Consider the following 27,030-nt stretch of genomic DNA (forward strand, 5'->3'; position numbering starts at 1 on the left):
ATCATTACCTGTATTAAAAATGGCTTCCTGTATTTTTAAAAGAAAAATAAACCTTGCATTTGGGGGCGGGGTTATTTGGCTTTCTACTTCCCTTTCAGTCTCTTTCTCTTTTTCTTTCTCTCTGTCCCTCCTTCCCTCTCCCACGCCACCAGCCAAAAAATACACAATACATATACATAACATTACTGAATGGACCGGTCCGCATTGGTAGTATTTCAATGTTTTCCCCTCCCTTTGGGATTTACGTTGGAAATTGTTAAAATATTCATGACTGGGAGAGACATGGGAAAAAACTCGCCAATGAATAAGCAAAGCAACTAAGTCAGACAATGGGTGCTTAAAGAAGTCTGTGCAGAGAATTGAAACAGAAACTTAAGAAGGCTGCTGCTCTGAGAAGTAAACAAGCAGTCCGTCTGGGCTTGTCTGCTGAAATGAAGCTAACTGCTTGTGTTTGCCTGTAACTCTCCTGCCTTGTGTTTACTTGGAAGAAACACCTGTTGGTATTGTACATTTATACATCTATTCTCATGTATATAAAGAAGTTAATGAACCCTGCTGCATCAGTTACCTGTGTGTGCTTCTGGATTTGAATGTATGCAACAAACTCGGACAGGAATACCCACAATGTGGCTGACCAAGCAATGCCTGCCTCTTTGTTGGGCTTCCTTGACATGGAATAATAAAGGTGGGGTTTATCTGGGAGGAGACATGTGAGTGGAAAGAGGCATTTTGAACAAGTACTGGAAGAGATAATCAGTTCCCGTTGGCAGATCTAGGGATGCTACCTTCCAATCTCTGTTCTGAGGCTGAAGAGGGCAGAGGGGCCTCTCTTTGCTCCCGGGTAAGATGTGCTCAGGAGGGGTGCAGTCAATCTGTTCCAATTCTGTACCCTTCTTCTTCCTCTTGCCGCTCTCTAGAATTAAAACATGGGAGGTGGTGAGATTTAAAAAAAAAAAAGATATTAACACCCTGAGACCCAGTAGGTGAACTTAGAAGAGAGGACAAACGAATTTATCATCTGTAGTCCAATTCATGCTTCCAAGAAGAGACTGAAAAGTTAGCCCTTTGAAAGAAAGCTCAGAACTCAGAACTCCAGAAAAAACGATTACTGCCAACCTGCCTTCCATTGAGGACCTGTACACTGCACGAGTCAAAAAGAGCGCTGTGAAAATATTTACAGACCCCTCGCATCCTGGACATAAATTTTTTCAACTTCTGCCCTCAAAACGACGCTATAGGGCACTGCACACCAGAACAATTAGACACAAGAACAGTTTCCCGGACGCCATCACTCTGCTAAACAAATAATTCCCTCACTACTGTCAAACTATTCACCAAGTCTGCATTACTATTACTAATAGTCTTCTGGTCGTTCCTATCACCCATCTCCTCCCACTTATGACTGCAGGACTGTAATTTTATTGCTTATATTCTTATGATTTATATTGATATTGTTTCCTGATTGCTTATTTGCACCCCATGACTGTCATTAAGTGCTGTACCTTATGATTCTTGATGAATGTATCTTGTCTTTTTATGTACACTGAAAACTTATGCACCAAAGACAAATTCCTTGTGTTTCCAATCTCTCTTGGCCAATAAAGAATTCTATTCTATTCTATTCTATTCTATTCTATTCTATTCTATTCTATTGAAGCTGAAGAAGCTTCTTCAATGAGAAGCAAAACAAAAACGAAAAAGTCCAGTTGTCTTTTGAAAAAGCACCTTTGGGTGAACTTTCTTGGAGTTTTTTTTTCTCTTGAAAATGTTTCGCTTCTCATCCAAGAAGCTTCCTCAGTTCTAACTTAGAACTGGGACAATCACGACCTGAATGTTTGAGAAGCTCCAGAGACTCATCAAGGCATTTCCTTCCCACTGCACATGCGCCTATATTTCTCAATACCTCCAAGGTCCCCATCGGTGAAGACGCAGAGGAATGACAGCGAGTTGCAGTCAACACCATTGAAGGCATCTGATGGATCAAGGCTCTTGAGGAGATCCCGGACGTGACGGACGTGTATCCGAGCTTCTCGAACTGTATATGGCTCTGGGAAGGTTTCAAGTATGGAGATTAGATGACAAAAGTAAAAAAACAAACAAGCAAAAAAAAAACTCACTACAGATAACTGTCAGCTTATGACTGGTGGCTTTGCAACCATTTGAAAGTACAAAGGACTCCCCCTAGTGGTGGGATTCAATTTTTTTTACTACCAGTTCTGTGGGTATGGCTTGGTGGGCATGGCATGGCTTGGTGGGCGTGGCAGGGGAAGGATACTGCAAAATCTCCATTCCCTCCCCACTCCAGGGGAAGGATACTGCAAAATCTCCATTTCCTCCGAAGCTGGGACTCGGGAGGCAGAGAATAGATGGGGACGGGGGCCAGTCAGAGGTGATATTTACCGGTTCTCTGAACTACTCAAAATTTCCGCTATTGGTTCTCCAGATCTGGTCAGAACCTGCTGATTACCACAGCTAACTCCGCATCCCCAAAAGATATTTACGACCCAGTTCCAAAGTTCTGATGGCCAGCCCATGCAAAATCACGTGACTGCATTTTGGGCACTTGGCAACTGGCCCACTTTTACAGTCATTTGCAGCGTCCCATTGTCCCGGGACAATTCATGATGCTTTGGGCAAAAATGTCTCCTAATGAGCAATATATTCGCATAACAACCTGGCATTCATTTAACAACCACCACAAAAAGAGAGTCATAAAATTGGGTCAGTCATATGATGGGCCATTTTACATCTGTCGTGACTTGTGGCCATAATTGGCAGGTTCCATTATAGTCTTAAGTTTGAAAACTTAAGCTGTATTCAGCTCTCTACTTTATTAAATTATGCCCTATCTTTCTACTTACATTAAAAAGAAACACAACTTAGGATACTTGAAATTGAAATGCAATGTGCAAAACAAGCATTGAAATGGATAATATTAAAAACGTTGGGTTCATCAGCTTCAATTGAGCGATGCCTGAAGTTAATATTCCACTTAAAGTTGTAAGTTACCAATACAAAGTTACTTAATAAAATATATTCTGCACGGATTGTCTTTTAAAACTATTGCAGAGGCAGCTACAAGCTCCTGGAATCTAAGAAATGTAATGTCTCCACTTTTTGTGCTTTTCACATGGTCTTTTCCTGAGCCTTACATATCTTTAAGACTTTTCTTGATCAATTCCATCTTTTGAAAATCAAGAGGAACATCTGGATACTTGAGCAATAGCAATAGCAGTAGACTTATATACCGCTTCATAGGCCTTTCAGGCCTCTCTAAGCGGTTTACAGAGAGTCAGCATATTGCCCCCAACAATCTGGGTCCTCATTTTACCCACCTCGGAAGGATGGAAGGCTGAGTCAACCCTGAGCCGGTGAGATTTGAACCGCTGACCTGCTGATCTAGCAGTAGCCTGCAGTGCTGCATTTAACCACTGCGCCACCTTGGCTCTTTTTGAGCCCTCTGATACCAGATGTTACAGCAACCATCTTTAAAATAGTCCATGCAGATACACCAAATTCCCCCAAATTCCAAGCCAATAGGCTTGGAATCAACCATATCTGGAAGATACCATCTAGAGATAAATGGCTGACTGAATTCTTAGGAAGGACTTTCCTTCCATGAACCTTGCTCAAGATAGCAACTCTTGCCTTCAACTACTCCTTGTACATCCGTTCTTACCTTCAACTACCTTTAATACTGAATCTTCTTGTAAGCCTTCAATGGTCTTCAATTCAGCAAAGTTATCGAGAACATTGCCATCTAACTGCAGAGAGAAACACGTTCGGTGACAGGTATCCTCACGGTCCATTAAAACTTGGTGGATCTCCTGAACCATCTCTTGGGGAGACACCTTGCGGAGCAAGAAACAGACAAGAGAAGAGAGAGTCACAACTGTCCACAGTTTTCCTTTAGGATTTCTACAGGGCATGTGAAAAGAGTTTTCAAAATATACAATTCATGCATTTAAAGTCAAACACATATTGAAGTCAGATCTACTCTACAAAAATCAATCCATCCATCATCCATCCATCCATCCATCCATCCATCCATCCATCCATCCATCCATCCATCCAAGGCTATATGTATGTATCTATGTTCCAGCATAACTCTGGAACACCTTGAGAAATTTCAACCAAACTTGGTACACAGATAACTTACTCCCTGGAAAAAAATACTGTGGGAGTAAGACATCCTTAACACCCCTCGGGATGTGTGTTCTGTTAAGATATAGCCTGTTGTGGCTTAAAATGGTTTCTACTGTACTGCTATAAAATGGCTTCTACTGTGCAGTGCAGTGGAGTTGCCATGCGAACGGCTTTACAGTACTCCACAGGGGGGCTCCCTCTGGTAAGGGGGAAAATCCAACATTAGAAATTACGTTTTGGTCTGGACATTTTCACCCTATAAATAAATACCTGGGCAATGCCAGGTTATCAGCTAGTAAGGGATAAAACCAAGTTTTTTTTTAAAAATGCAGTGGTAAGCAATTCAACAAAGCCAGTGTTTCTCAATCACAGCAAGTTTAAGATATGTGGACTTCAAGTCCAAAATTCCTCAGCCACATGGCTGAATAATAAACCTCTTGGAGAAAAGGAGGAACATTAACTTTATTTGAAAGCATCTGTTAAAAAGCTAAGGAATAATCATGTTAATTCAGAAAGGAGAAACAGGAAGAAAGATGGAAGAGGCCGAATGGAAGAGGCCGAATCCTAAATGCACAAAGAGGAATAAGATTCCTTCTGTAAATGAAGAGCCCCAGATTTTGGATCTGGAAAATGAGGTGGAGAAGGATACATAGGATGGCTTGATTTGGCTCCTCTGGACATTCAGGTCAAACTACCAGTCTGGCTTGATTTTGCTACAAATCGGCCATAATAGGTCTAGATATTATCCAGCAGCCACAATGGCCAAAATGGACAGTCAAAGCTTGCAAGATCTATCTGTGATTACAGGAGACCTTATAACACTTTGGCCCCCCAAATACTTAAAACTCTGCAAAGTTACACAATGGCTTTAAAACATGTCTAACTCTCCTGCTAAACTGTAAGGTATTTTGTTTACCCTTTGCCTATAATAGCAATAGCACTTAGGCCTCTATACCGCTTCACAGTGCTTTACGGCTCTCTCCAAGCGGTTTACAGAGTCAGCATATGGCCCCCGACAACCTGGGTCCTCATTTTACCGACCTCGGAAGGATGGAAGGCTGAGTCAACCTTGAGCCTGGTGAGATTCGAACTGCCAAACCTCTGGCAGCTGACAGTCAGTAGAAGTAGCCTGCAGTACTGCATTCTAACCACTCCGCCACCATGACTCTTATAATGTTATATGGCCGTGATGGCGAACCCAAAGTGGCACACGGAACCATGTAGCCTGGCACGGGTGGCATCTCCTGTTCCTCTTCCAGGTTTCTGGCTTGTACGTGCAGGTGACGATCAGTTGGCCTTTTTGCATCCTGCAGTGTCAGAAACTGGAAGAGCTGGTCTTCCATTTTCCATGGTGAGCATGCATGCTGGCCAGCTGATTGGTGCGTGCATGTGTGCAGCAGTAACCGGAAGACTTGCTGGCCAGAAGTTCATTTCCCAGCACGCGCATGGCCCCTGGGCAGCTCCTCTTCCTGGTTGTGGCTCAGATGCCTGCGAAGTGCTCCCCTTTCTGCACTCAGTGCCCCATGCGTGCATGTGCACTCCCTTTTTGGCACTCAGTGCGGAAAAGGTTCGCCATCACTGTTATATGGGCTTCATCTGTTAATGGACCTAGCCATTTAACGGTTTGTTAATCAAACTATGGTTTAACACAGTGTGAACAAGATTTCTCACAGAATGGGGGGGTGGGTGTATGTGTGTCTTTGCGTCAGTGTTGACTCATGCCTGGACTAGTCCCTTGACTTTTCTTGCCAAGGTTTCAGAAGCTGTTTTCCATTGCTTGCTTCTTAGGGCTGAGAGAGAACGACTGGCCCACGATTCCCCAGTTGGCTTTGTGCCTCAGGCAGGACTAGAGCTCAGAGTCTCCCGATTTCTAGCCTGCTGCCTTAACCACGATGCCAAAGTGGCCCTCATTCAGAATAGTCTAAGCTAGTGTTTTTCAAACTTGGCAACTTTTAGGGTGTGTGGACTTCGACTCCCAGAATTCCCCGGCCAGCACATTTATGTCTGCCTCCATCCCTCCTCTAAAGCCTACCCTGTAGAAAAGCCTCAAACATGCCACTCCATCCAAATGCAGCTTTTCTTGTTTTTCTAATAAAAATGCGTCCAATCAGTTCCAACACTGCTTTAGAAGAATTTAACCCTGGGGGAAAATTATTGACTTTCTTGCTCACTTATTTGAACTTTGGCCAAACTGCAGAAGATTGTGTAAACAGAACTGTCAAAGAAGCCAACATCTGCAGAAGCCTGGACTTTCCAGATTGTTTCCAGTCCTTAAAAGAGGAAAAGAGGTGAAGGCGAAGCGTGGATCTGGCAGGATTACTGAGTTACCCAGAGAGGGTTTAAAGGTCCACCACACCCTAGGTGGGATACATTTTCATACATTTTCTTTGAAGAACACCTGGCTGCTCTTCAGGAAGATAAGGCAAAAAATAAGAGAAATAAAGGGAAAAGACAGTTTGGAGAGTCCAAGTTAGGGAAAAATAATTCAAAAAAACCTGGAGCTCACAGAAGAACAATCCGATCAGGTTGGACGGAGAATTTTTTCTGGAGGACGTGGCCACGCAAGGAAGCGTGGCCAGGGAAAAACTTCTCAGTCCAGGGCAAGCAGACTGTGATAATACCCATACTTGGACTCTCCAAGCAGTGTGCAGGAGAACAGAAGCAGCTTCTTGAAGGAGAAGAAAAAGGTTTTCAAAGGAAAAACAACAACTCCAGTTGCCCTTTGATAAAATCAGCTTTGGGACAACCAGGACCTGGATGATTTAAGAATCTCCACAGATAACTGAAGCTTCGTTTATTTTGTAATTACTCCACATGGAACAGCAAGTAGTCATGCAACAAATTGACCACACCTAGAATACTGCATCCAGTTTTGGTCACTACAAAAAAGATGTTGAGACTAGAAAAGGTGCAGAGAAGAGCAACTAGGATGATTGGGGGACTGGGGGCTAAAACATACGAAGAATGGTTACAGGAACTGGGCATGGCTAGTCTAGTGAAGAGAAGGACCAGGGGAGATATGATAACAGTCTTCCAATATTTGAGGGGCTGCCACAGAGAGGAGGAGATCAAGCTATTTTCCAAGACACCTGAAGGCCAGACAAGGAATCCTGGATGGAAACTGACCAAGGAGAGATTCAACCTAGAAATAAGGAGAAATTTCCTGACAGTGAGAACAATCAATCAATGGAACAGAAGTTGCCTTTGGAAGTTGTGGGAGCTTCATCATTGGAGGCTTTCAAGAAGAGATTGGACTGCCATTTGGTGGCATGGTGTAAGGTCTCCTGCTTGGGCATGGGGTTGGCCTAGATGACCTACAAGGTCCCTTCCAACTCTGTTAATCTAATCTAATCTAAATTCAAAGCCTAGTTTCGATTCGATTCAGAATCCCATCTCAAATGAGATTTCATCAGGAAATGCCAACGCAACTGGCTAGGAAATTTGGCAACTGTGGTTCCTGTGCATTTGGAGGGCACCAGGTTGGGGAAGAGGAATGTGAGGCAATGACTGCTAATTAAACTGGCAGACGAACAGATGATTCATCAGGGTTTGGAGACTTGCAGAGAAAGTTAGATCAAACGGCTTTGCAGGAATACTCACTTGTAGGGGAAAGGGTTCTACCGCCGGCGCATGGACTTTAACTGTGAAACCAGTGTCCTGGATGACAATGACCTCTTGGTCGTCTGTATGGTTTGGATCTTCATGGTCATTTTGCCTGGCCTCCTCCTTGCCATTCTCGTGCAAGCTGTCCCCGTTCATCAGAGCGATGGTGGAAGGGTGCACTTCTGGTCATGGGAAAGAAGGAAAAGATGGTTTATAGCTATCTGGAGCCCTTGAATAGCACGGGTGCTAATCGCCCGCAGCAATGCACTTTAGACCAGGGGTGGGTTCACTATGTTAACTTTACGTCCTGTGGACTTCAACTCCCAGAATTCCTGACTCAGCCCTGCTGGCTCAGGAATTCTGGGAGTTAAAGTCACAGGCTATAAAGTTGACACAGTTGCCCATCAGAGGTGGTATTCAGCCGGTTCTCTCCGGTTTGGGTGAACCGGTGGCGGTGGCTCTGGGAGACTCCGCCCACTCACCCCGACGTAATGCGTGAGCACTGTGCATGCACAGAAGGCGCTGCACATGCACAGACAGGGTACGCATGGGGAGACACGGTGCGTGCGCTCGCTCACATTTATGAACCAGTAGGGAAGGGAAGTGAATCGCACTGCTGTTGCCCATCCTTACTTTAGACCAGGGCTGTCAAACTCCCAGCCCGTGGGACAGGTGTATCACGCACTGGCCACGCCCACACCCAATTTAGCAAAAGGGGGGGGGAGTCCCGATATGTCACGTCACGCCACCATGATGAACAGTCTGACACCCTTGCTTTAGATCATGCCCTCATGATTGCCCTGCAGAAAGCATGCCTTAAAGCACTGGTCCTCAAACATTTTGATCTGAGGACCCCTTTGTCAAGTGAGAAAGATCAGGTCCACAGGTGAAGGTCTAATTAAACCTGGGTTGTCAAACTGTCGGCCCATAGGCCGGATGCGTCACGCACAGGCCACACAAAACCCAGTTCCGTGAAGGGAAAAAACATTTCAATACCATATGATGCCGCGAGTTTGACACCTGTGAATTAAACTGATTTATTGCTAAGCACCCTACGCACAGGAATCTTCCCAACTAATGATTAGCATCTCTTGGAGTTAGCTAATGGTCCAGGGACTTCAAAGGAGTTTAGATTTAGTCTGCTTGTGGCTATGTCAGGATTCTAGACCGATTCCTCTTTTGACTCTGCCCCACCCCAGGTTCTGCTACTGCTTCTCCCACACCTTTTATGTTCCTAAAAATGCCACAAAACTCTGCTTTATGTGGACTACATCTGTCAATATTTACTGTATAAGAAATTAAAACTTGGGATATTTTAAAATATTTGACTTCATGCACCCCATGAAAACTTCTGGGGATCTCTGAGAAAGGGGTGAAATCTACTTGCCTTTGCTACCAGTTTGCAAAAGTGAGCACACACACCACCTCCACGCATGCGCAGGTCTTTCCGTGCATGTGCAGAGCATCAAAAATGGACATGATGACATCCAGGTGGGTGGGTGGAGCCTGCTACCGAGCACGTCTGCAAAGGTAAGTAGAACAGCAACGGGGGGGGGGGGGGAATCTACTGTGCTGTGTGAAATCCTGCTTTCTAGCTAATCTAAATCGCGTGGCACAGCTGATAGTCAGAACTACCAGTTTGCTCGAACCGGTAGCATATTTTACTACTGGTTTAGGTGAACCAGTAGCATTTTTGACTACCAGTTCGGGGATACCAGTAGCATTTTTTACTACCGGTTCAGACGAGCCGGTAGCATTTTTTGCTACTGGTTCAGGTGAACCGGTAGCATTTTTTACTACTGGTTCGGGCAGACCGGTCCGAACCGGTAGCATTTCACCCCTGCTCTGAGACCACATTTTCAGAACAGCTGCCCTAAAACAATGGAGAAAACCCCCACAACTTTCTCTATTTTATACGTTACATTAACAGGTTCAATTTCAGAGAACACTTTCCTTGGTTCTGATAGCCTAGTAATAAAAGCAGCTGCTTTGCAATTGTTGTAGTCATAAGAATTATTACAATAACTTGTGATCTAAGTTACCTGGACGTTTATCAGAAGGTTACGCTCTTCCTTCTGCCCTCTTCGAGAGAGCCTTTGGGGTGTGTGGGAAACGCAATTTAAATCTATCCATTAAATTTATAGAACACGATGAATGATCGCTGCCAAATTTCTTACAGGATCCTCCTCTCTTACCCGTTTTTTCTCACCCCCAACAAGCATGGCTCACCACAGGTGCAAATAACCGCAATCATTTATAGGATTTAACTGACCTGACCCAACTTGAATTAATATCCATTCTACTATCCTGCCTCTCAGATCAGCATTTAGGGCTCAGAAATTATTTGGGAACTGCAGGATGACTAATTGTGTCCTTTCATAAAGCAGCTCAGGATTTGAGATTCAAAATGAGGTCATACTGGGGTGTAATTTGAGGAGGGAGGGAGGAAGGAAGGAAGGAAGAGGAGAAGAAAGAGGAAGAGGAGAAGAAAGAGGAAGAGGAGAAGAAAGAGAAGGGAGATGGGAGGAAGACGAGGCAGCAGCAAATCAATTTGCTTTCTGCTAGAGGGAGCATACCCAAGTTCCTACTTTAAACAGGAGGCATTCTAAAACATTACAGGTAGTCCTTCACTTACAACGATTTGTTTAGCGACGGTTCAAATTTACAACGGCACTGAAAAATGTGAGGTGCGATCGTTTTTCAGACTTATGCCCATTGCAGCATTCCCCATGGTCATGTGACTAAAATTCAGAGGCTTGGCAATTGGTTCGTATTTATGACGGTCACAGTGTCCCAGGAACATGTGGTCCTCTCTTGCGGGTTCCACCACAAAACCACGTTCAACTAAAGCACGCTCGACGAAACCGCGTAGCTGACGTCATCACAGGGCGACAACAGCACAGAGACAGAAGCACGCTGTAAACGCTAAACCTAAAATTAACCCCTAAACCTAAACCTAACCCTCCTAAACCTAATCCTAAACCTAATCCTAACCCTTAACCTAACCCTAAACCTAAGCCTAACCCTTAACCTAACCCTAAACCTAACCCTAACCCTTAACCTAACCCTAACCCTAAGCCTAAGCCTAACCCTTAACCTAACCCTAACCCTAACCCTAACCCTAACACTTAACCTAACCCTAAACCTAACCCTTACCTTAAGTTGAATCGGCTTGCTTTCAAAGCGCTATTTAAAGCACCCTTCTTTCTCCACGCTCGCTGTTGTCGCCCTGTTGATGACGTCAGCGACGCGGTTTAATCGGGTGTGCTTTAGTCGAGCACGGTTTTGTCGTGCCACGCTCTTGCGACCTTCTGACAAGCAAAGTCAGTGAGAAACCCAGATTCACTTAACAGCCAACTGAAGGTTCACTTAAGAACTGGGGCAAGAAAGGTCATAAAATGGGGCAAAACTCAACAAGGGAGGCAATTAGCCAATGTCTCCCTCAACAGCAGAAATATTGGGCTCAATTGTGGTCGTAAGTCGAGGATCAGCAGCCACCGGCCCCAAGTTAACATCCTTTTGCTTTTTTTTTTTGCTCTTGCGTGTGAATGCTTAGGAGAAATTGATTTATTAAGCTAATCTTTCTTTTTTCCCCCTTAGCATTTTTCCTCGCCTAAATGACTCATTCTTTTTTTTTTTTTTGCCTGGGGAAACATATTTGGGAGAAAAGAGGCAACATGGCAGTTAATGGAGGAAGAAGCAGAGCAAAGAAGGCACAGGAGAAAACAAATCACCTAATAATTCAGTTCGGCTTGAATCATCCTCTTTTAATTAAAGCTGAAACGGGTGTAGACAAACTCGTGATGTAGCTTTAACCTATTTCCTGCCAAGACGCACGAATAGCAAGCAACCCCAAAACCCAACCCTGTCTGCCTCAAATCAACCTCTGGGTATATGTGGCATCTTCTTTCCATTGGGAAGAAACAAAACTTTTTTTCCCCCCAAACTCAATCCATCGCATCAACAGAGACCAGATAGTTTAATAGAAAGGAGGACTAGGGGAGACATGATAGCAGTGTTCCAATATCTCAAGGGTTGCCACAAAGAAGAGGGAGTCAAACTATTCTCCAAAGCACCAGAGGGTAGAACAAGAAGCAATGGGTGGAAACTAATCAAGGAGAGAAGCAATCTGGAACTGAGGAGAAATTTCCTGACAGTTAGAACAATTAAACCAGTGGAACAACTTGCCTCCAGAAGTTGTGAATGCCCCAACACTAGAAGTCTTTAAGAAGATGTTGGATAGCCATTTGTCTGGAACGGTATAGGATTTCATGGTATTGGACCTGGGTACTTGAGAGACCACCTGCTGCCAATTACCTCCACTAGACCAATCAGATCCCACAGATTAGGCCTCCTCCGAATCCCATCCGCCGGCCAGTGTCGACTGGCGACTACCCGGAGGAGAGCCTTCTCTGTGGCTGCTCCGACCCTCTGGAACGAACTCCCCGTGGAGATTCGAACCCTCACCACCCTCCAGGCCTTCCGCAAAGCCCTCAAAACCTGGTTGTTCCGACAGGCCTGGGGCTAAAGAGCTGTTGCCCCCGTCTCGAATGGTATGACTGTTGTGAGTTTTTAAATTATATATTGTTATCTTGTTGCTTTTAAATCTTTTTGTCTGTATTCCCCTCCCCGGTTCGAGTTGTGCGCCGCCCTGAGTCCCCTTCGGGGGGGAAAAGGGCAGCATATAAATTTAATAAATTGAATTGAATTGAATTTCCTGCCTAGGCAGGAGGTTGGACTAGAAGACCTCCAAGGTCCCTTCCAACTCTGCTATTGTATTGTAATAGATGGCCATCCCTGCAGTAGTAGTGGATTCTTGCCTCATATGGAGGGTTAGTCTAGATCAGTGGCCAGCAACTGGTGGTCCGTGAGAATATTTTGGTGGTCCGCAGAAAAATTATTTGCATTTTTTATATTACATTAAATCAAGGGTCCTCAAACTACGGCCTCTGGGCCAGATACGTGCAATGAATGCTTGTGTTGCCGCAGAGAGTCTCCCCCTTCTGGATCTTTTGGGGCGAGTCGGAGGTGGGCAGAAATTCCCACTTGGGGGCTGCTTCAGCCTCCTGGTGCGGGGCTTTGGGTGAAGGCTGGAGGGAAGTGCTGCTGGTGGCAGAGAGTTGGTGGGCCTCGTTCCAGTGGGACTGTATCAGGGCCTGGAATTGGCTGACCATCTTAGCCCAGTGAGCCTCCAGCAGGGTACCTGGCCTTGCACTCCCGCAGGTCTTCCCTCTGCTTGGAAAGCCTAAGCTCGTAGTCCTCAGTGAGGTGCTTCCGCTGAGCTTCTCGGTCAGATCCAATTTTAACTGAGCCAGATGTTTTGCCAACTCTTTCTCGTGGTGGCTGCTTAGCTCCAACAACTGCTTCCTGTTGGGGCCCTAAGGAGCCTAGGCGGGGAGGTGAGGAGGGGCTGGCAGGGGAGGGGGAAATAGAGGCCGGTGAGGCGTCCCTCAACATGAATGACATTGGGTTGGCCACGCCCACCCAGTCATGTGACCACCTAGTCACACCCACCCAGTCATTGGGCAGATCATATTCGTGGTCCGTGGGATTTTAAAATTATGAATTTAGTGGTCCCTGAGGTCTGAAAGGTTGATGACCCCTCGTCTAGATCAGAGGTAGGGAATGATGGGCCCTTTATGACTCGTGGACTTCAACTCCCAGAATTCCTGAGCCAGCATGGATGCACCAAAGCCAGCATTGAAGTCCATAACTCATAAAAGGGGCGTCGTTTCCCTGCGCCTGGTCTAGATCAGTGTTTCTCAACCTTGGCGACTTTCAGTCCTTTGGACTTCAACTCCCAGAATTCCCCCAGCCAGCATAGCTGGCTGGGGGAATTCTGGGAGTTGAAGTCCACAGGACTGAAAGTCGCCAAGGTTGAGAAACACTGGTCTAGATGATCTTCACGGTTCCTTTCAACATTTCCAATCTATAACATTGTAATCTTAGGGGTTGTTTTTTTTTTAAGGTCAAATTCAAATTGCAAATTCAATCTCTGCATAAGCCCCGTGACAGATGGCTTTGAACTACAGGCCGCCTCTCGGCCTTACTTACCCTACGGAATCGTTTTAGGAAGGAGACCAAATTCCTTACAAGAAAGGGAAGAATAAAAGAAAAACCCAGCACGGTGGCAAAAGCAAAGAATGCCATTTTAATCCTCACCAAGGAAGGCAAGGAGGGGGGGGGGGCAGGCAAGGCTGCTCTTGAGCCACACATTGTGCATTCCAGAACATTCCTCTTTCAGAATCTGTGCCGGGAGCCGCAGTTTGTGTGTGGTACGTGGTCTAAATTATAATTTGAACTAGGCACAGACTGCTAAACATTCCCTGCCCTTATTTTGCTGTAGTATACAGGCAGTCCTCGGCTTACGACCACAATTGAGCCCAAGCTTTCTGTGGCTAAGTGAAACATTTGTTAAGTTGAGTTTTGCTCCATTTTACCACCCTTCTTGCCACAGTGATTAAGTGAATCGCTACAGTTGTTACCTGGCTTCCCCCCCCACCCCCTCGAACTTTGCTTCACATGACCCTGGGACATTGCAACCGTCATAAATATGAGTCCTTTGCCAAGCATTTGCATTCCGATCATGTGACCATGGGGATGCTGCAACGGTCATAAATGTGAACAATGGTCATAAGTCACATTTTGCCAGTCACGAACCAATAAAGTGAACTAATTGTCTCCTGCAAACTCCCTTCCCCTTTCACTCCTCTTTTATTTCCTCTGGGAGGGGCCATTCATCGTCTATCTCCGGCCTTACTCCCAAGTCGACTCCTGTTCTTTAGCTTCATCTGGCAACTCTGTGCATGCGCACACTGGGAACAGGCTCCAGCTGTTCGTCTGCCTCACTGATGTCTGACTCTGAAGGCAGCTGGTAACTGGCATATGGCCCTGGCCCCCTCTCTGCCTCCGACCCAGAGCCCTCAACAGAGCCTTCGCCAGACTCCAGGACTGGCCCATGTTCCTCCCCAACCTCCTCAATGTCCGAATCGGCTGCCAGCTCTGCTGTCGGGCCACAACAAACAGCAGGAATTGGTCTGTGTGCATTTGCACACACACTTGTGTGGTGTTTGCACAAGCTAACTTCGATGTGACTGATAAACTTCATGTGCTTGTGAACCCAATCTAAAAGTTGTTAATCAGAAATGGTTCTTAGGCAACTGAATTGTGACAGTTTAGTGCAGTGTTTCTCAACCTTGGCCACTTGAAGATGTCTGGACTTCAACTCCCAGAATTCCACAGCCAGCGAATGCTGGCTGGGGAATTCTGGGAGTTGAAGTCCAGACATCTTCAAGTAGGCAAGGTTGAAAAACACTGGTTTAGTGTGTTTGGGTCTGTGGATCACCTCCTGCTTAAAACACCAAAAATCTACACAAAGAAGAATCGACAGTACTTGCCTTGCTTGGTTTGACCTGCTTTGCATCAAGCCTTACTCCTGACAATACCGTGTTTCCCCGAAAATAAGACAGGGTCTTATTTTCTTTTGACCCCTGAAATAAGCACTTGGCCTTATTTTCGGGGAAGTCATATTATTTTTGAGGTCACCTCATGGCTGCTGCTGTGTTGCAATATTTTCGGGGAGGGCTTATTTTAGCGCATGCACTCAAAAGCCCAATTGGGCTTATTATCTGGGGAGGTCTTATTTTCGGGGAAACAGGGTAGCAATTAGCAATTTAATGGGTTTATATGCCGCCCATATAGAAGGAGCCTATACAACATAAAATCCCCAAGCTTGTTGGAACAGACCAAACTGTTGTTTCGACTTACAAGAGTTCATTTGGTGACTGTTTGAAGTTACAACAGCGTTGAAAAAAAAGTGACTTATGGCCATTTTCACACTTATAACCCCTGCAGCATCCCAATGGTCACATAATCACAATTCACCCGCTTTTCAACTGACTCACATTTATGACATTTGCACTCTCGGGGGGGGGGGGGGCTATCATGTAATCCTTTTTTGCGACCTTCTGACAAGCAAAGTCAATGGGGAAGACGGATTCACTTAACAACAGTGTTACTCACTTAACACCTGCTGTGGTTCACTTAAACTGCGGCAAGAAAAATCGTAAAAGGGGACAAAGCTCACTTAACGAGTGCCTGACTTAACAACAGAAATATTGGTCTCAACTGTGGTCGTAAGTCAAGGACTTACATATACATCCAGCGTCTTTTCACTACTATCCCTTTCAAAACAGTCTCCAGGCGTTTCTCTTTTCTAGTGTCCTGAACGTCAAAGGCACTGTTCCCAATTTGGATCTCTGGCAGATTCCCCAGAAAACACTAACAAGAGGACAGAACTTTTGTCTGATAAAATTCCCCCCATGGTGCTGAAAGATCAGATTGGAGATCTGTAACAATCAGCCAAAAAGCAATTCCCCATGATTATCTCAAAGGTGCTTTTTCAAAAGGCAACTAACTGGACTTACTTTCTTTACCTCCACTAGACCGATTAGATCCCACAGATTAGGCCTCCTCCGAATTCCATCCGCCGGCCAGTGTCGACTGGTGACTACCCAGAGGAGAGCCTTCTCTGTGGCTGCTCCGACCCTCTGGAACAAACTCCCCGTGGAGATTCGAACCCTCACCACCCTCCAGGCCTTCCGCAAAGCCCTTAAAACCTGGCTGTTCTGACAGGCCTGGGGCTAAAGAACGGTTGCCCCCGTCTCGAATTGGTATGACTGTTGTGTTTTTAATCATGCATTGTTTTTATGTTGTTTTAAATTCTTGTTTGTACCCCCCTTCCCTGGTTGAGTTGTAAGCCGCCCTGACTCCCCTTCGGGGGAAAAGGGCGGCATATAAATAAAATAAAACTCAAACTCAAACTTTGTTTCACTTCCCATCCAAGAAGCTTCATTGGTTCTGCCAGGATGATAGGGAAGAGAGAAGACCTTAAAGGTAAAGATTCCCCTCGCATATATGTGCTCGTTGTTCTCTACTCTAGGGGGCAGTGCTCATCTCCGTTTCAAAGCCGAAGAGCCAGCACTGTCAAAAGACGTCTCCATTGTCATGTGGCTGGCATGACTAAACGCCAAAGGAACGCTGTTATCTTCCCAGCAAATTGGTCCCTATTTTTCTACTTGCACTTTTTATGTGCTTTCGAACTGCTTGGTTGGCAGAAACTGGGACAAGTAACGGGAGCTCACTCAGTTATGTGGCGCTACGGATTCGAACCACCGAAGTGCTGACCTTTCTGATCGACAAGCTCAGCGTCTTAGCCACTGAGCCACCGCGTCCCTTGAAAAGGCCTTAGTTCTCATCAATTAGTCTTCAAAGAAGAATAAAGGAAGTCCGGCTGCCTTTTGAAAAAGCACCTTTGAGACAACCATGACCTGGATGACTGAGAATCTCCGCAGATAATGCCCCAGGATCGTCCAAAAGAGGAAAAACTACAGGCAGTCCTTGACAGAGTATGGCTGGTTGCTTGGTGACCGTTTGAAATGACGATAGCAACCTAGTTCTGAAGTTCGGATGACCGGGCCGACCCACTGTGGTCGCATGTCTGCATTTCAGGTGTTCGGCCACCAGCTTTCATTTACAGCTGTTATTGCAGCATCCCACAGCCACGTGACTGCAAATTGTGATGTTTTTTTTGCCGTAAATCAAATCTACTTCTGGCTTTTGGCAAAAAATACCCCATAGAAAACCATGGGTTCACCCAGAGTTGGGCTGCTGGGGGTTTGCAGGGGTTCGGGAGAACCTCTAGCTAAGATTCTGTGCAGTTCGGAGAACCCCCCCCCCCCAAATCCCACTCCTGGCTGGCCCTGCCCACCCCTCACCTCCCAGGAGTCCCCACGCGGCCCGATTTGGGTGCAGGTAAGTGCAGGGCTCACGCGGAGGCTCGGGGAGGGTGAAAAATGGGCCTACTGGAAGGTCAGGAATTCGGGAGGGCCTCCGGAGGCCGTTTTTGCCCTCCCTAAGGCTCAAGAAAAGCCTCTGGAGCCCGAGGAGGGCAACCCCACCCACCCCACCATGGTGCAGGAGGTTGACTAGGCCACGCCCACCCAGCAACTGGGCAGAGAACCCCTTGCTAATATTTTTGAAGCCCTCCACTGGGTTCACCTAACAACCACAGTGTTCATCTAACAACTGCAGTACTCTCTTAATGACCGTTGGAAAAAAAGAAGTTGTAAAATCAACCCTGGATGGTTCCACCACAAAACCGTGTTCGACTAAAGGGCACTCGACGAAACCGCGTAGCTGACGTCATCACAGGGCGACAACAGCGCGGAGACAGAAGCACGCTGTAAACGCTAAACCTAAAATTAACCCCTAAACCTAAACCTAACCCCCCTAAACCTAATCCTAAACCTAACCCTTAACCTAACCCTTAACCTAACCCTAAACCTAACCCTTAACCTAACCCTAAACCTAATCCTAACCCTTAACCTAACCCTTACCTTAACTTGAATTGGCTTGCTTTCAAAGCGCTATTTAAAGCGCCCTTCTTTCTCCGTGCTCGCTATTGTCGCCCTGTTGATGACATCAGTGACGCGGTTTAATCGGGCGCGCTTTAGTCGAGCGCGGTTTTGTCGTGCCACGACCCTGGATATGTGGGTTACCTGCTTTACAAATGTCATGATTTAGGAACATAAATGGGCAGGCTCCATTACAGTTGTAAATCAAGGACTGCCTGTAGAATAAACCACAGCAGAAGCTCCCTGCATTAGTGGCTTAATCCGCGTGGAAAAACAATGCAGGTAGTCCTCGGCTTACAACAGTTTGTTTAGTGACCGTTCAAAGTTACAACGCCACTGGAAAAAGTGACTTAGGACTATTTTTCGCACAGCGTCCCTGTGGTCATGTGATCAAAATTCAGCCACTTGGCAACTGGCTCACATTTATGACGGTTCCAGAGCTATCGCCTTTTGCGAACTTCTGACAAGCCAAGTCAATAGGGAAGACAGATTCACTTAGCAACCGTGTTCCCAATGTAACAACTGCAGTCATTCATTTAACAACTGTGGCAAGGAAGGTCGTAAAATGGGGCAAAACTCACTTGACAAATGTCTCCCTTAACAACATAAAAGTTGGGCTCCATTGCAGTCATAACTTTGAGGACTACCTGTACTTTCAGTCAAGGAATTCTGAAGACATGTTCAAACTGGAAGCATCCTAATTCTCCAAGCCTAAAGAAAACAATGATATGGGAACTAGACTATTTAGTAAGTGAAGCACCTGATTGCTCTCTGTTCAGCAAGTTGTGGACTGGTTCTTTTTTTTTAAGCAAACAACAAACTGGGAACCTTTGGCTAACTTTCCATTCTTTGCTTTGCACAAAAAAACAGGTTTCTGAGAAGTATTTTGTATCAAGCCAATCTGATGCATGCAAACTTCGACTCGCTTTCTCCCATTATTCTGGACAGCAAAAAAAACCCAAAACTGCCATTTCAGTTCAATCTGAATATTTGCAAGAGGAATTGTTGTGGCCACTTCCAAGCCAGCCATAAATAAAATCCCAAGGCCCAGGGTCAGAATTAACGCAGCAAAGGTTGTGTAGACTGAACGGCTCCAGCTTAGTTAAATTTTTAAATAAGGAAATGGGAAGAATGAGTCAATTAGGATCTCATGTGAACATTTCTTTTTTTTTTTTCATTTAAAGTTTTTTTATTTTTTCATTTTCATCACATGTATACTATTACATAGCCAACATCGTATTGTATTATTAAATGTTTACATCAATTCATCTTACCATCAACTCCCAAAAACGATTATTGGTTCTTCTGCTCTCCATACACCATATTTGTACCTTATCCATCACTTTCTTCTCCCTCTCTCCTCCACCTCCCTATTTCCTTTCTTTCCTCTGTCATCCTTCTCTTCTCTACTTCCCCTTCCTCTCTCCTTCTCCTCTCCCCTTTCCACTCCTCATTTCTCTCCTCCTCTTCCACCCCCACCCTCTCCTATCCCTCTCTTCTTCCCTTTACCTCTCTCCTCTCTTCCACACTCTTCTTCTCATTTACTTGGTGTATTTCAGCTTCTGAGCAAGCTCCATTTTATGTTGATGGTATTTATAATTCCTTTTCAATATACATATTTAATTTCATGTTAACATTTCAATGGGGAAGCCGGATTCACTTAACGTCCGTGTTACTAACTTAGGAACCGCAGCAATTCACTTAACAAATGTGGCAAGAAAGGTTGTAAAATGGGGCAAAACTCACTTAACAATGGTCTTGCTTAGCAACAGAAATTTTAGCCTCAATTGTGGTCATGAGTGGAGAACTACCTGTATAGGCCATGGGTGAGAAGACATATAGTCTGCATCTCTCCATTTTATCTTTAACTAGTTGATAACCCGGCGCTGTCCAGGTATTTATTCATCCCAACCCTCCTTCCATGAACGTCGCCGCAATTTCTAATGTTGGATTACCCTCCTTACCAGAGGGAGCCGCTTTGTGGAGTACTGTGAAGCCGTTACCCTGGCAACTCCGCAGTGCTGCACAGTAGAAGCCATTTTAAGGCAGTACGGTAGAAGCCATTTTAAGGCATAACAGGCTGCATCCTAACAGAACACCCCCACCCCAAACGGTGTGAGAGGTATCTTACCCCCACAGTATTTGTTTCCAGAGAGTAAGTCATCTGTCTACCAAGTTTGGTTGAAATTATATATATATGGTTTGCAGAGGAAAATGCACAAGATTTATGTATCCAGGTGGCAAGAGAAGATATTGTACTTTGGATTTGAAGACAAGGGCCAAGAAATGGTTCGCCCATCGCCTCTGTAACTGAGCCCATCCACCTTCTCTGCCGGTGGCCTCTTCTCTTTGCTTCTACCTGTCCCAACGTTACAGCTTACTAAGGTTTCTTGTGGTTTTTTGGAGCTGAACAATAGAGAGCCTTCAAAGAAATCCAGTAATCACATAAGGAGGTTGAGTCAAGCCAAATCTCTTGTTTTTTTTTTAAAGAATCCTCCAGTTCTTTCCCCCCCCTTTTAAAATCTATATAAAATAGCAATCGTTTGCTAACATTTTGACAGCCAATTTGGTGAAGCAGGAAAGATGCTGGACTAAAAACCAAGAGACCACGAATTCTAGTCTTCCTTTAGGGCCGTGATGGTGAACCTCCGGCACACGAGCCGTCGCCCCAGTTCAGCTCCATCGCGCATGCGCGCGCTCCTCCTGCTGGCCAGCTGATTTTCGGGTCTCTGCCGCATACACAGGAGAAGCGTGCACATACGTGGGGGTGGGGGGCTCACATGTGCATGTGCAAGGGGTGGGGGGAGTGTGGGGGGATGCCATGCAACCCCCGCACCCCATTTTTGGTTCCAGGAGGCTTTAGGGAGGCCTGCTAGGCCCCAAAAGGGGAATGGGGTGCTGCGTGCCCCCCATGCCCTATTTTTGGTCCCAGGAGGCTCCAAGGAGGCCACCTAGGTCCAAAACTGGGCACAGGGGTATGTATTTGTGCGTGCATGCATGGGGGGGCACGCGGGGGTGTGTGCTATCGCATGCACGCACACGCTTTCGGCATGCGAGGACACAAAGGTTAGCCATCACTACTTTAGGGCAGCCTGGAGAATTCTGGGAGTTGACACCTGGTAAAGTTGTCATTTTTGAAACACTGGTCTAAGCTTAAGCATAGAGTCTTACAACTTTTAAGGGGCACTGAAAGTAGCAGATGAAAATTAATATCAAGCATTTACATGATTTTTTGAGAGTGGCAGTTTGAATGTTCTCTTTTCCCAATGCAGTGGCAAGATGTTGAAAAAGCAATGGTTCTTGGGCTCTCAAAATGCATTACTGAAAACATTGTTCCGTGTTTATCGGGCGCTGACTACATACAATCATGGATTTGATCACATGCAAAGGAAAATGCTTCCTTTGAAGGGAAAAAAAATCCACTGTTGTTATTTATCTGAAGATTCCCGCTTTCTAAAAATACACTTATTACTTATTAAAATATGTGAACATAACATTAATCAAACCAGACAGATTCCAGACTGTCATTTTTGTTCAGTAAATACTTCCCTCGAAGTATGCATGAATCCATTATACAGAAAGATTTTGGGTGTGGTACAATTACTATTTTAATAGCTTATACCCTTAATTGTCTTCGAGCAAAGCTTTGCTTTAATTGTACATTTTCCCGAGCCATCTTTCTTATCAAAGATCTTAATTTGGAACAAAAAATTCTTTTGGTATGTTTAAATGCAGTATGTCACCTTAATTTATTACAAAATACATAATATGCTTAATTTGTCAAAAGTCTCACAGGTTCAGCTCAGATTCTAATGTTCTTCAGGATATGGAGTATGTACATTTGATGGCAAAACTTTTCAAAAACTTCCAATAAGGAAGCACAGCTTTGTGAGAACATGAAGCATTTCTTCCTCATTATTAATTTTATTCAGGGCATATGCCCCTGCCATCAACCTCCGCAGAAAGGGTTAATCAAGGGAATTTAGTCAGTTCCCACTCCACCCTAAGCATTTAACCTAAATAGTTTCACCAGGAGATTTTGACACCTTGTCTGAAAGAGCAAACTCAAACGAAAGTGGAAAAATGGCTTGGAATATTTAAGAAGCTTCAATCGCGGAATAGATTCTGCTGGAGAATCTACCAATGCGACTTAATCGGCCTCCTGAGGCTGTTTAAATGATTAATGTATATTAATTAAGCACAAATAAAAAAAACACAAATATAACAAAGGCAACAGTAAAAATATTGGGTTTCTGTCGTGATGGACTCTTGTGACGAGCCGATTGACAGATGATGGAAGCAGTTAGCTTCCTCCCATAATTGGGGCTTACCAGGGGTTGTGACTCTAAATATATATATATATATTCCCCTATATTTTAATAGAAGCTGTGCATTTAACACTTCCTGTCTTCTCGGCCCAGCTCAATCCTCAGCCATTGAAAGCAGACAAACTGGTATCGCTGGTTATCCCAGTTGATTGACAGCCACAACGCGGGGAGGTGTGGGGTGGGTTGAACAAAAAAGCCATCTAGGCACGGATCTCTTTTTCTTGGCTGTTTCCCAGAACTGCCATCGTACATGCAGCATGGTAAATTAATTTTGCCTTGGGGAAAGCACGTTGCAGAGTTAATATTAAGTCATTCAAACCTGTGTTGAGGTGGGGGGTGGTCGTCATGCTTATTTCAAAAGGTGTTCCCTGTTTGTTCTCTCCCCAATGCATGTGCGAAAGCCATCTAACAGGTAGCTCTCAATTTATGACCGCCACTGGGAGCAGAATTTCAAGTTGCCAAGCAAGGCAACTGTGGAAGGAATTGCGTCTGATTTTAAGGTTGTTCTGCCGTGGTTGTTAAGTGAATCCCTGCAGTTGTTCTACGAATCAAGAGACTGTTAATGAATCCAGCTTCCCCCATTGACTTTGCTAGTCGGAAAATCCCAAAAGGCATAATCCCATGACCCAGGGATGTGGCAACTGTCATAAACACATGCCAGTTGCCCAGCACCTGACTTTGGATCATGTGACCATGGGGAGGGGAAAAAATACTGTAACGGTCATAAGAGTGAGGACCTGTCCTAAGTCACTGTTTTCTGTTACTGCTCAGTAATTTTGAGCAGTTGCTAAACAAATGGTTGTAAGTTGAGGACTACCTGTACTATTACCATGTTTCCCTGAAAATAAGACCAGGTCTTATATTTGGGGGAGGCTCCAAAATAAGCATTAGGGCTTATTTTGGGGAAAACATGATATCAGGGTGATCAGCCCGGCTGGGCGCCCCTCCTCGTGCATGCACAAAAGGTGGCAAACACATGAGGGTTGACGTTCTCCAGCAACAGATGCAGCCTGCAGGTCCCTTCGTCAGTGCACTCTGGGGCTGTGCAGCCCACGCAGCGCAGGTGAGTTGATTACCTGTACAAGCAGCAGATGGAGGCAGAGGCGGTGAGAGAAGCACACAATCTGGCCACGCCGCACGGACAACGGGAAAGCCAAGTCGGTGGGCCAGAGCAGGCACCGGCCGTGGGAGGTTTGGCTTCGTGTCTCTGGCCTTGCCTGAGGCCCATGTAACAAATCCGGATCGCCTGCCTCCCTCCCCCGTAACTGTCTGCTGCTGGTGCCACTGCATGAAGACGAGCCACACATGGCCACCCACCTGCTCCAGCCCGACTCTCGACTTTCCCACAGCCCATCTGGATTGTATGCTTCCCCCTGCCTCTGCTTGCTGCTTAGACAGGTAATTAACTCACCTGCATTGCACAGCTGCTGCCGGACACTATCAATCCCCATGCCCATGCTGCCTCTGGCTGGCCACGCCCCATGACAACTAGGGCTTATTTTGGGATAGGGCTTATAATTAGGAGCATGCTAAAAAGCAGTTTGAGTCTTATTTTCATGGTAGGTCTTATTTTTGAGAAAACACAGTAGTAACTTTTGAGAAGATTCCATATAACTAATGTAATGATGCTTTTATGAATTCTGACGTTATGTATTAAGGGTTTAAGATTGTGAGGTAATTATGAGCCACCTTAGGAAGATTAACACCCTGAACAATTGCAGTTAAACATTGCTTCACAACCCTGCTTGCAAGTCAGGATAATTTAAATATGCTACGCTCTGAATATCACTGGAGGGGAAAACGCGACTTTTGAAAACCCCAAATCTGGCCTTTTCGGGCAGCAGCTCAAGTGCGCAATTTTTTCGCAAGACGATTCAGATCTTTTTGTGTTACTTAAAGCTCCAGGCCCAATCCAGATCGCTGTGAAGTTGCTATTCCTCAAACCTGGCAACTTTACGATGTATAGAACTCAATTCCCAATACGGAATTAATGTCAGGTTGGTTGGTCTGAGCTGCAAATAAAACTAGTGTGAAATTTTCCAGCATTTTTCTAGCGATCTCCCTGTTTTAAGTTGATGCTGGCTGGGGAATTCTGGGAGTTGAAGTCTGCACATCTTAAAATGGCTAGGTTTGAGAAACACGGATGTACTACAACCAGGTTCTTGTTTATGATTTGTACTGAAACATTAATAAAAGAAGAGAGAAACTAATATTACCACTAAATATTTTTATTATGCTGTCCGCCTTGCTAGAGGTGACTTTAGGCAGCTTGCAATCAATAAAAAAACCCAATATTTTCATATAACAATCAATAATAAACTGGTTTAAAATTGACAAAGATGGGGAGGAAATGCACAGGTGGAGCCTTATCTTAGTCCATGAAATATAAATTAATATACAGTAAGGAAAGAAAAAGAGAAAGAAAGCAAAGAAAAAGCACAAAGTGCAAGAAGAGTTAAGGAAAAATAGAAAAGAAAGAAAAAATAAAATATATAATTTCCGATATTCTTTACAGTAGTTATAAGTTCATTCATTTTACCATCATGAACTATTTGGGGTGAAGGGAGGTTGAAAGCCAATATATAAACATTACTATAGGTAACTCCTCGACTTACAACTGTTCACTTAGTGACTGTTCAGAGTTACAACGGCACTTACTACTGTAAGTGTGAGCACCGTGTCGACCTCGATGGCCTGCTCCTTGAAGATGGTCTCTGCCGAGAAACCCTGGAGCTTCTGTTGCTCTGTTGCCTAGTTTGGCAGCCGTCTTGGCCTTGACAGAAGTGATTTGTACAAAGAAGGCTGGACTAATCCGGAAAAAGTTGGCTTGGGAGGTGGCATGCCTTCATCTTCAGAGAGTTTGTCCTCTCTAATTTCGCCTGCCTCTGATTCCAAGTCACTGTCGTCCTGGGATAAGCTCGGGAAATTTGGAGGGTCCTCCCCCTGGGTCTCCAGCCCTTCTGGTACCATAGGCAAGGGTGCCGCCTGTGGTTGTCTCTGTGGTTGTTGAAAGGCCGTCATGCACTGCTGGAAAGCCTGCATCATCATGGTCTGGAAGTTGGGTACCTCTAAGGAGGGTAGCTGGTTGGTACCCATGCCCACCGGTGCAGAGGAAGTGGCTTGTGGCGAAGGCCCCGTGGGCGGGAGTTGCCCCAATGATGCTGCATGTGGGGGTGATTGCCACCCATGTGTAGAGCCCCAAGGCTCGAGGTGTCAATGGGGATCCTTCCTTGTAAGGCTGGGTCTCCCTCTGTGGACTTGCTGGGTGAGGAAATCTCTGGGGCCCTCCCCTCTGTTCCCAGCCTCGAGCTGGTGCCTTGGCTGCCCGCCTTCTTGCAGAGTCGCTCCAAAGCCCCATGCCTCTGCTTTTCAAATTTAGAAGTGGGCTTGGAGGGCTTGGGGCCACCTTCAGCCTCTAATTCCATCCTGGGAAGAATGTGCCTCTTCTTGGCTTTTACCTTGGCACCCTCACCCTTTCTGGGCCACCTCAGGGGTGGTCACTGACCTGGATTGCTCCTTTCTCCCTCCGGAGGGGCTGCTGGAGATCGTTGGGAGGGTCAGGATCCTGCTGGCCTCCTCGGGTGTACTGGGGGCCGCCATCTTTGATCACGTGGTCCCCTCCGCCTTCAAAATGGCGCTTCACGCCAAAGAACAAAGGGCGCTGCCTTTGAAAATGTGCTTGCCAGCGGCTGGTGTTCAAAGGAGCTGCCGCGTGCCGGGATTCCTCTCTCCTGCCTCCTCTGCTCTGCTGGCCGGCTCTGCTCATGGCCTCTTCCCTGCCGGGCCACGTGTAAGTGGTGCGGGTGCTCCACGGTGTTTGAAAAGCCACGGTTCACTGCTCAACCCCTGAGGGGACTGGTGGAGCGCTCCGGCGCCGGTAGAGCCTCCTGGACAAGGCTTGCCTTCAATAAGGCTCGTGCCCTCGCTTTTCGGCTGCCCGGTCACTGGTCCTCACTGAGTGTCCCTGGACTTGCTCAGTGACCTGAGCAGAGCGCCGTTCCTGAGCGCTAGTGGAGAGCGCTCCTGACTTGCGCTGGCAGGAGGATCTCTTTGAATCTTTCTTGGGTCTTTTTTCCCTTTTTCAGGAAAAAGCCAAGGTGGCGCAGTGGTTAGGGTGCAGTACTGCAGCCACTTTAGCTGACTGCTAGTTCTGCAGCTCGGCGGTTCAAATCTCACCGGCTCAGGGTTGACTCAGGATTGACTCAGCCTTCCATCCTTCCAAGGTGGGTAAAATGAGGACCCAGATTGTGGGGACAATAATGCTGACTCTGTAAACCTCTTAGAGAGGGCTGAAAGCCCTATGAAGCGGTATATAAGTCTAACTGCTATTGCTATAAGAGTTCCAGGATGGTCCAACCGTCCAGTTGGGGACTGAGTCAATAACTGGGTGGGACCTGGTGACCAGGGCGTGACCCAAAGAGCTTATCTGACTCAGGACAATCAACGAGAGAACAAGGTCAAGTCCATCCTCCTCCTCACTATGAAGAAAAATTGGACAATCATTTGACCAGGATATATACGGATTCCTGCCTTGGGCG

The 27,030-nt window shown here is 45.8% G+C and overlaps 1 protein-coding gene across 1 annotated transcript in view; it reads right to left on the bottom strand.

Annotated features, from left to right (window-relative positions):
• Positions 1–27,030, bottom strand: part of CLUH (CLUH binding protein of NUMT mRNA) — a 112,262-nt gene that overhangs the window by 61,637 nt on the left and 23,595 nt on the right. The window contains exons 2-5 of the mRNA XM_087717186.1: positions 7,747–7,931; positions 3,680–3,851; positions 1,904–2,047; positions 786–913 (exon numbers count right to left, since the gene is read on the bottom strand). Coding sequence (XP_087573312.1) covers positions 786–913; positions 1,904–2,047; positions 3,680–3,851; positions 7,747–7,931 — 629 coding nt within the window. The remainder of the gene's footprint in view (positions 1–785; positions 914–1,903; positions 2,048–3,679; positions 3,852–7,746; positions 7,932–27,030) is intronic.

The sequence above is a fragment of the Thamnophis sirtalis genome, unplaced genomic scaffold (assembly GCF_051295495.1).
Source record: "Thamnophis sirtalis isolate CommonGarterSnake01/CBP01778 unplaced genomic scaffold, rThaSir2_p1.2 scaffold_6, whole genome shotgun sequence".
Taxonomy (NCBI): Eukaryota; Metazoa; Chordata; class Lepidosauria; order Squamata; family Natricidae; genus Thamnophis; species Thamnophis sirtalis.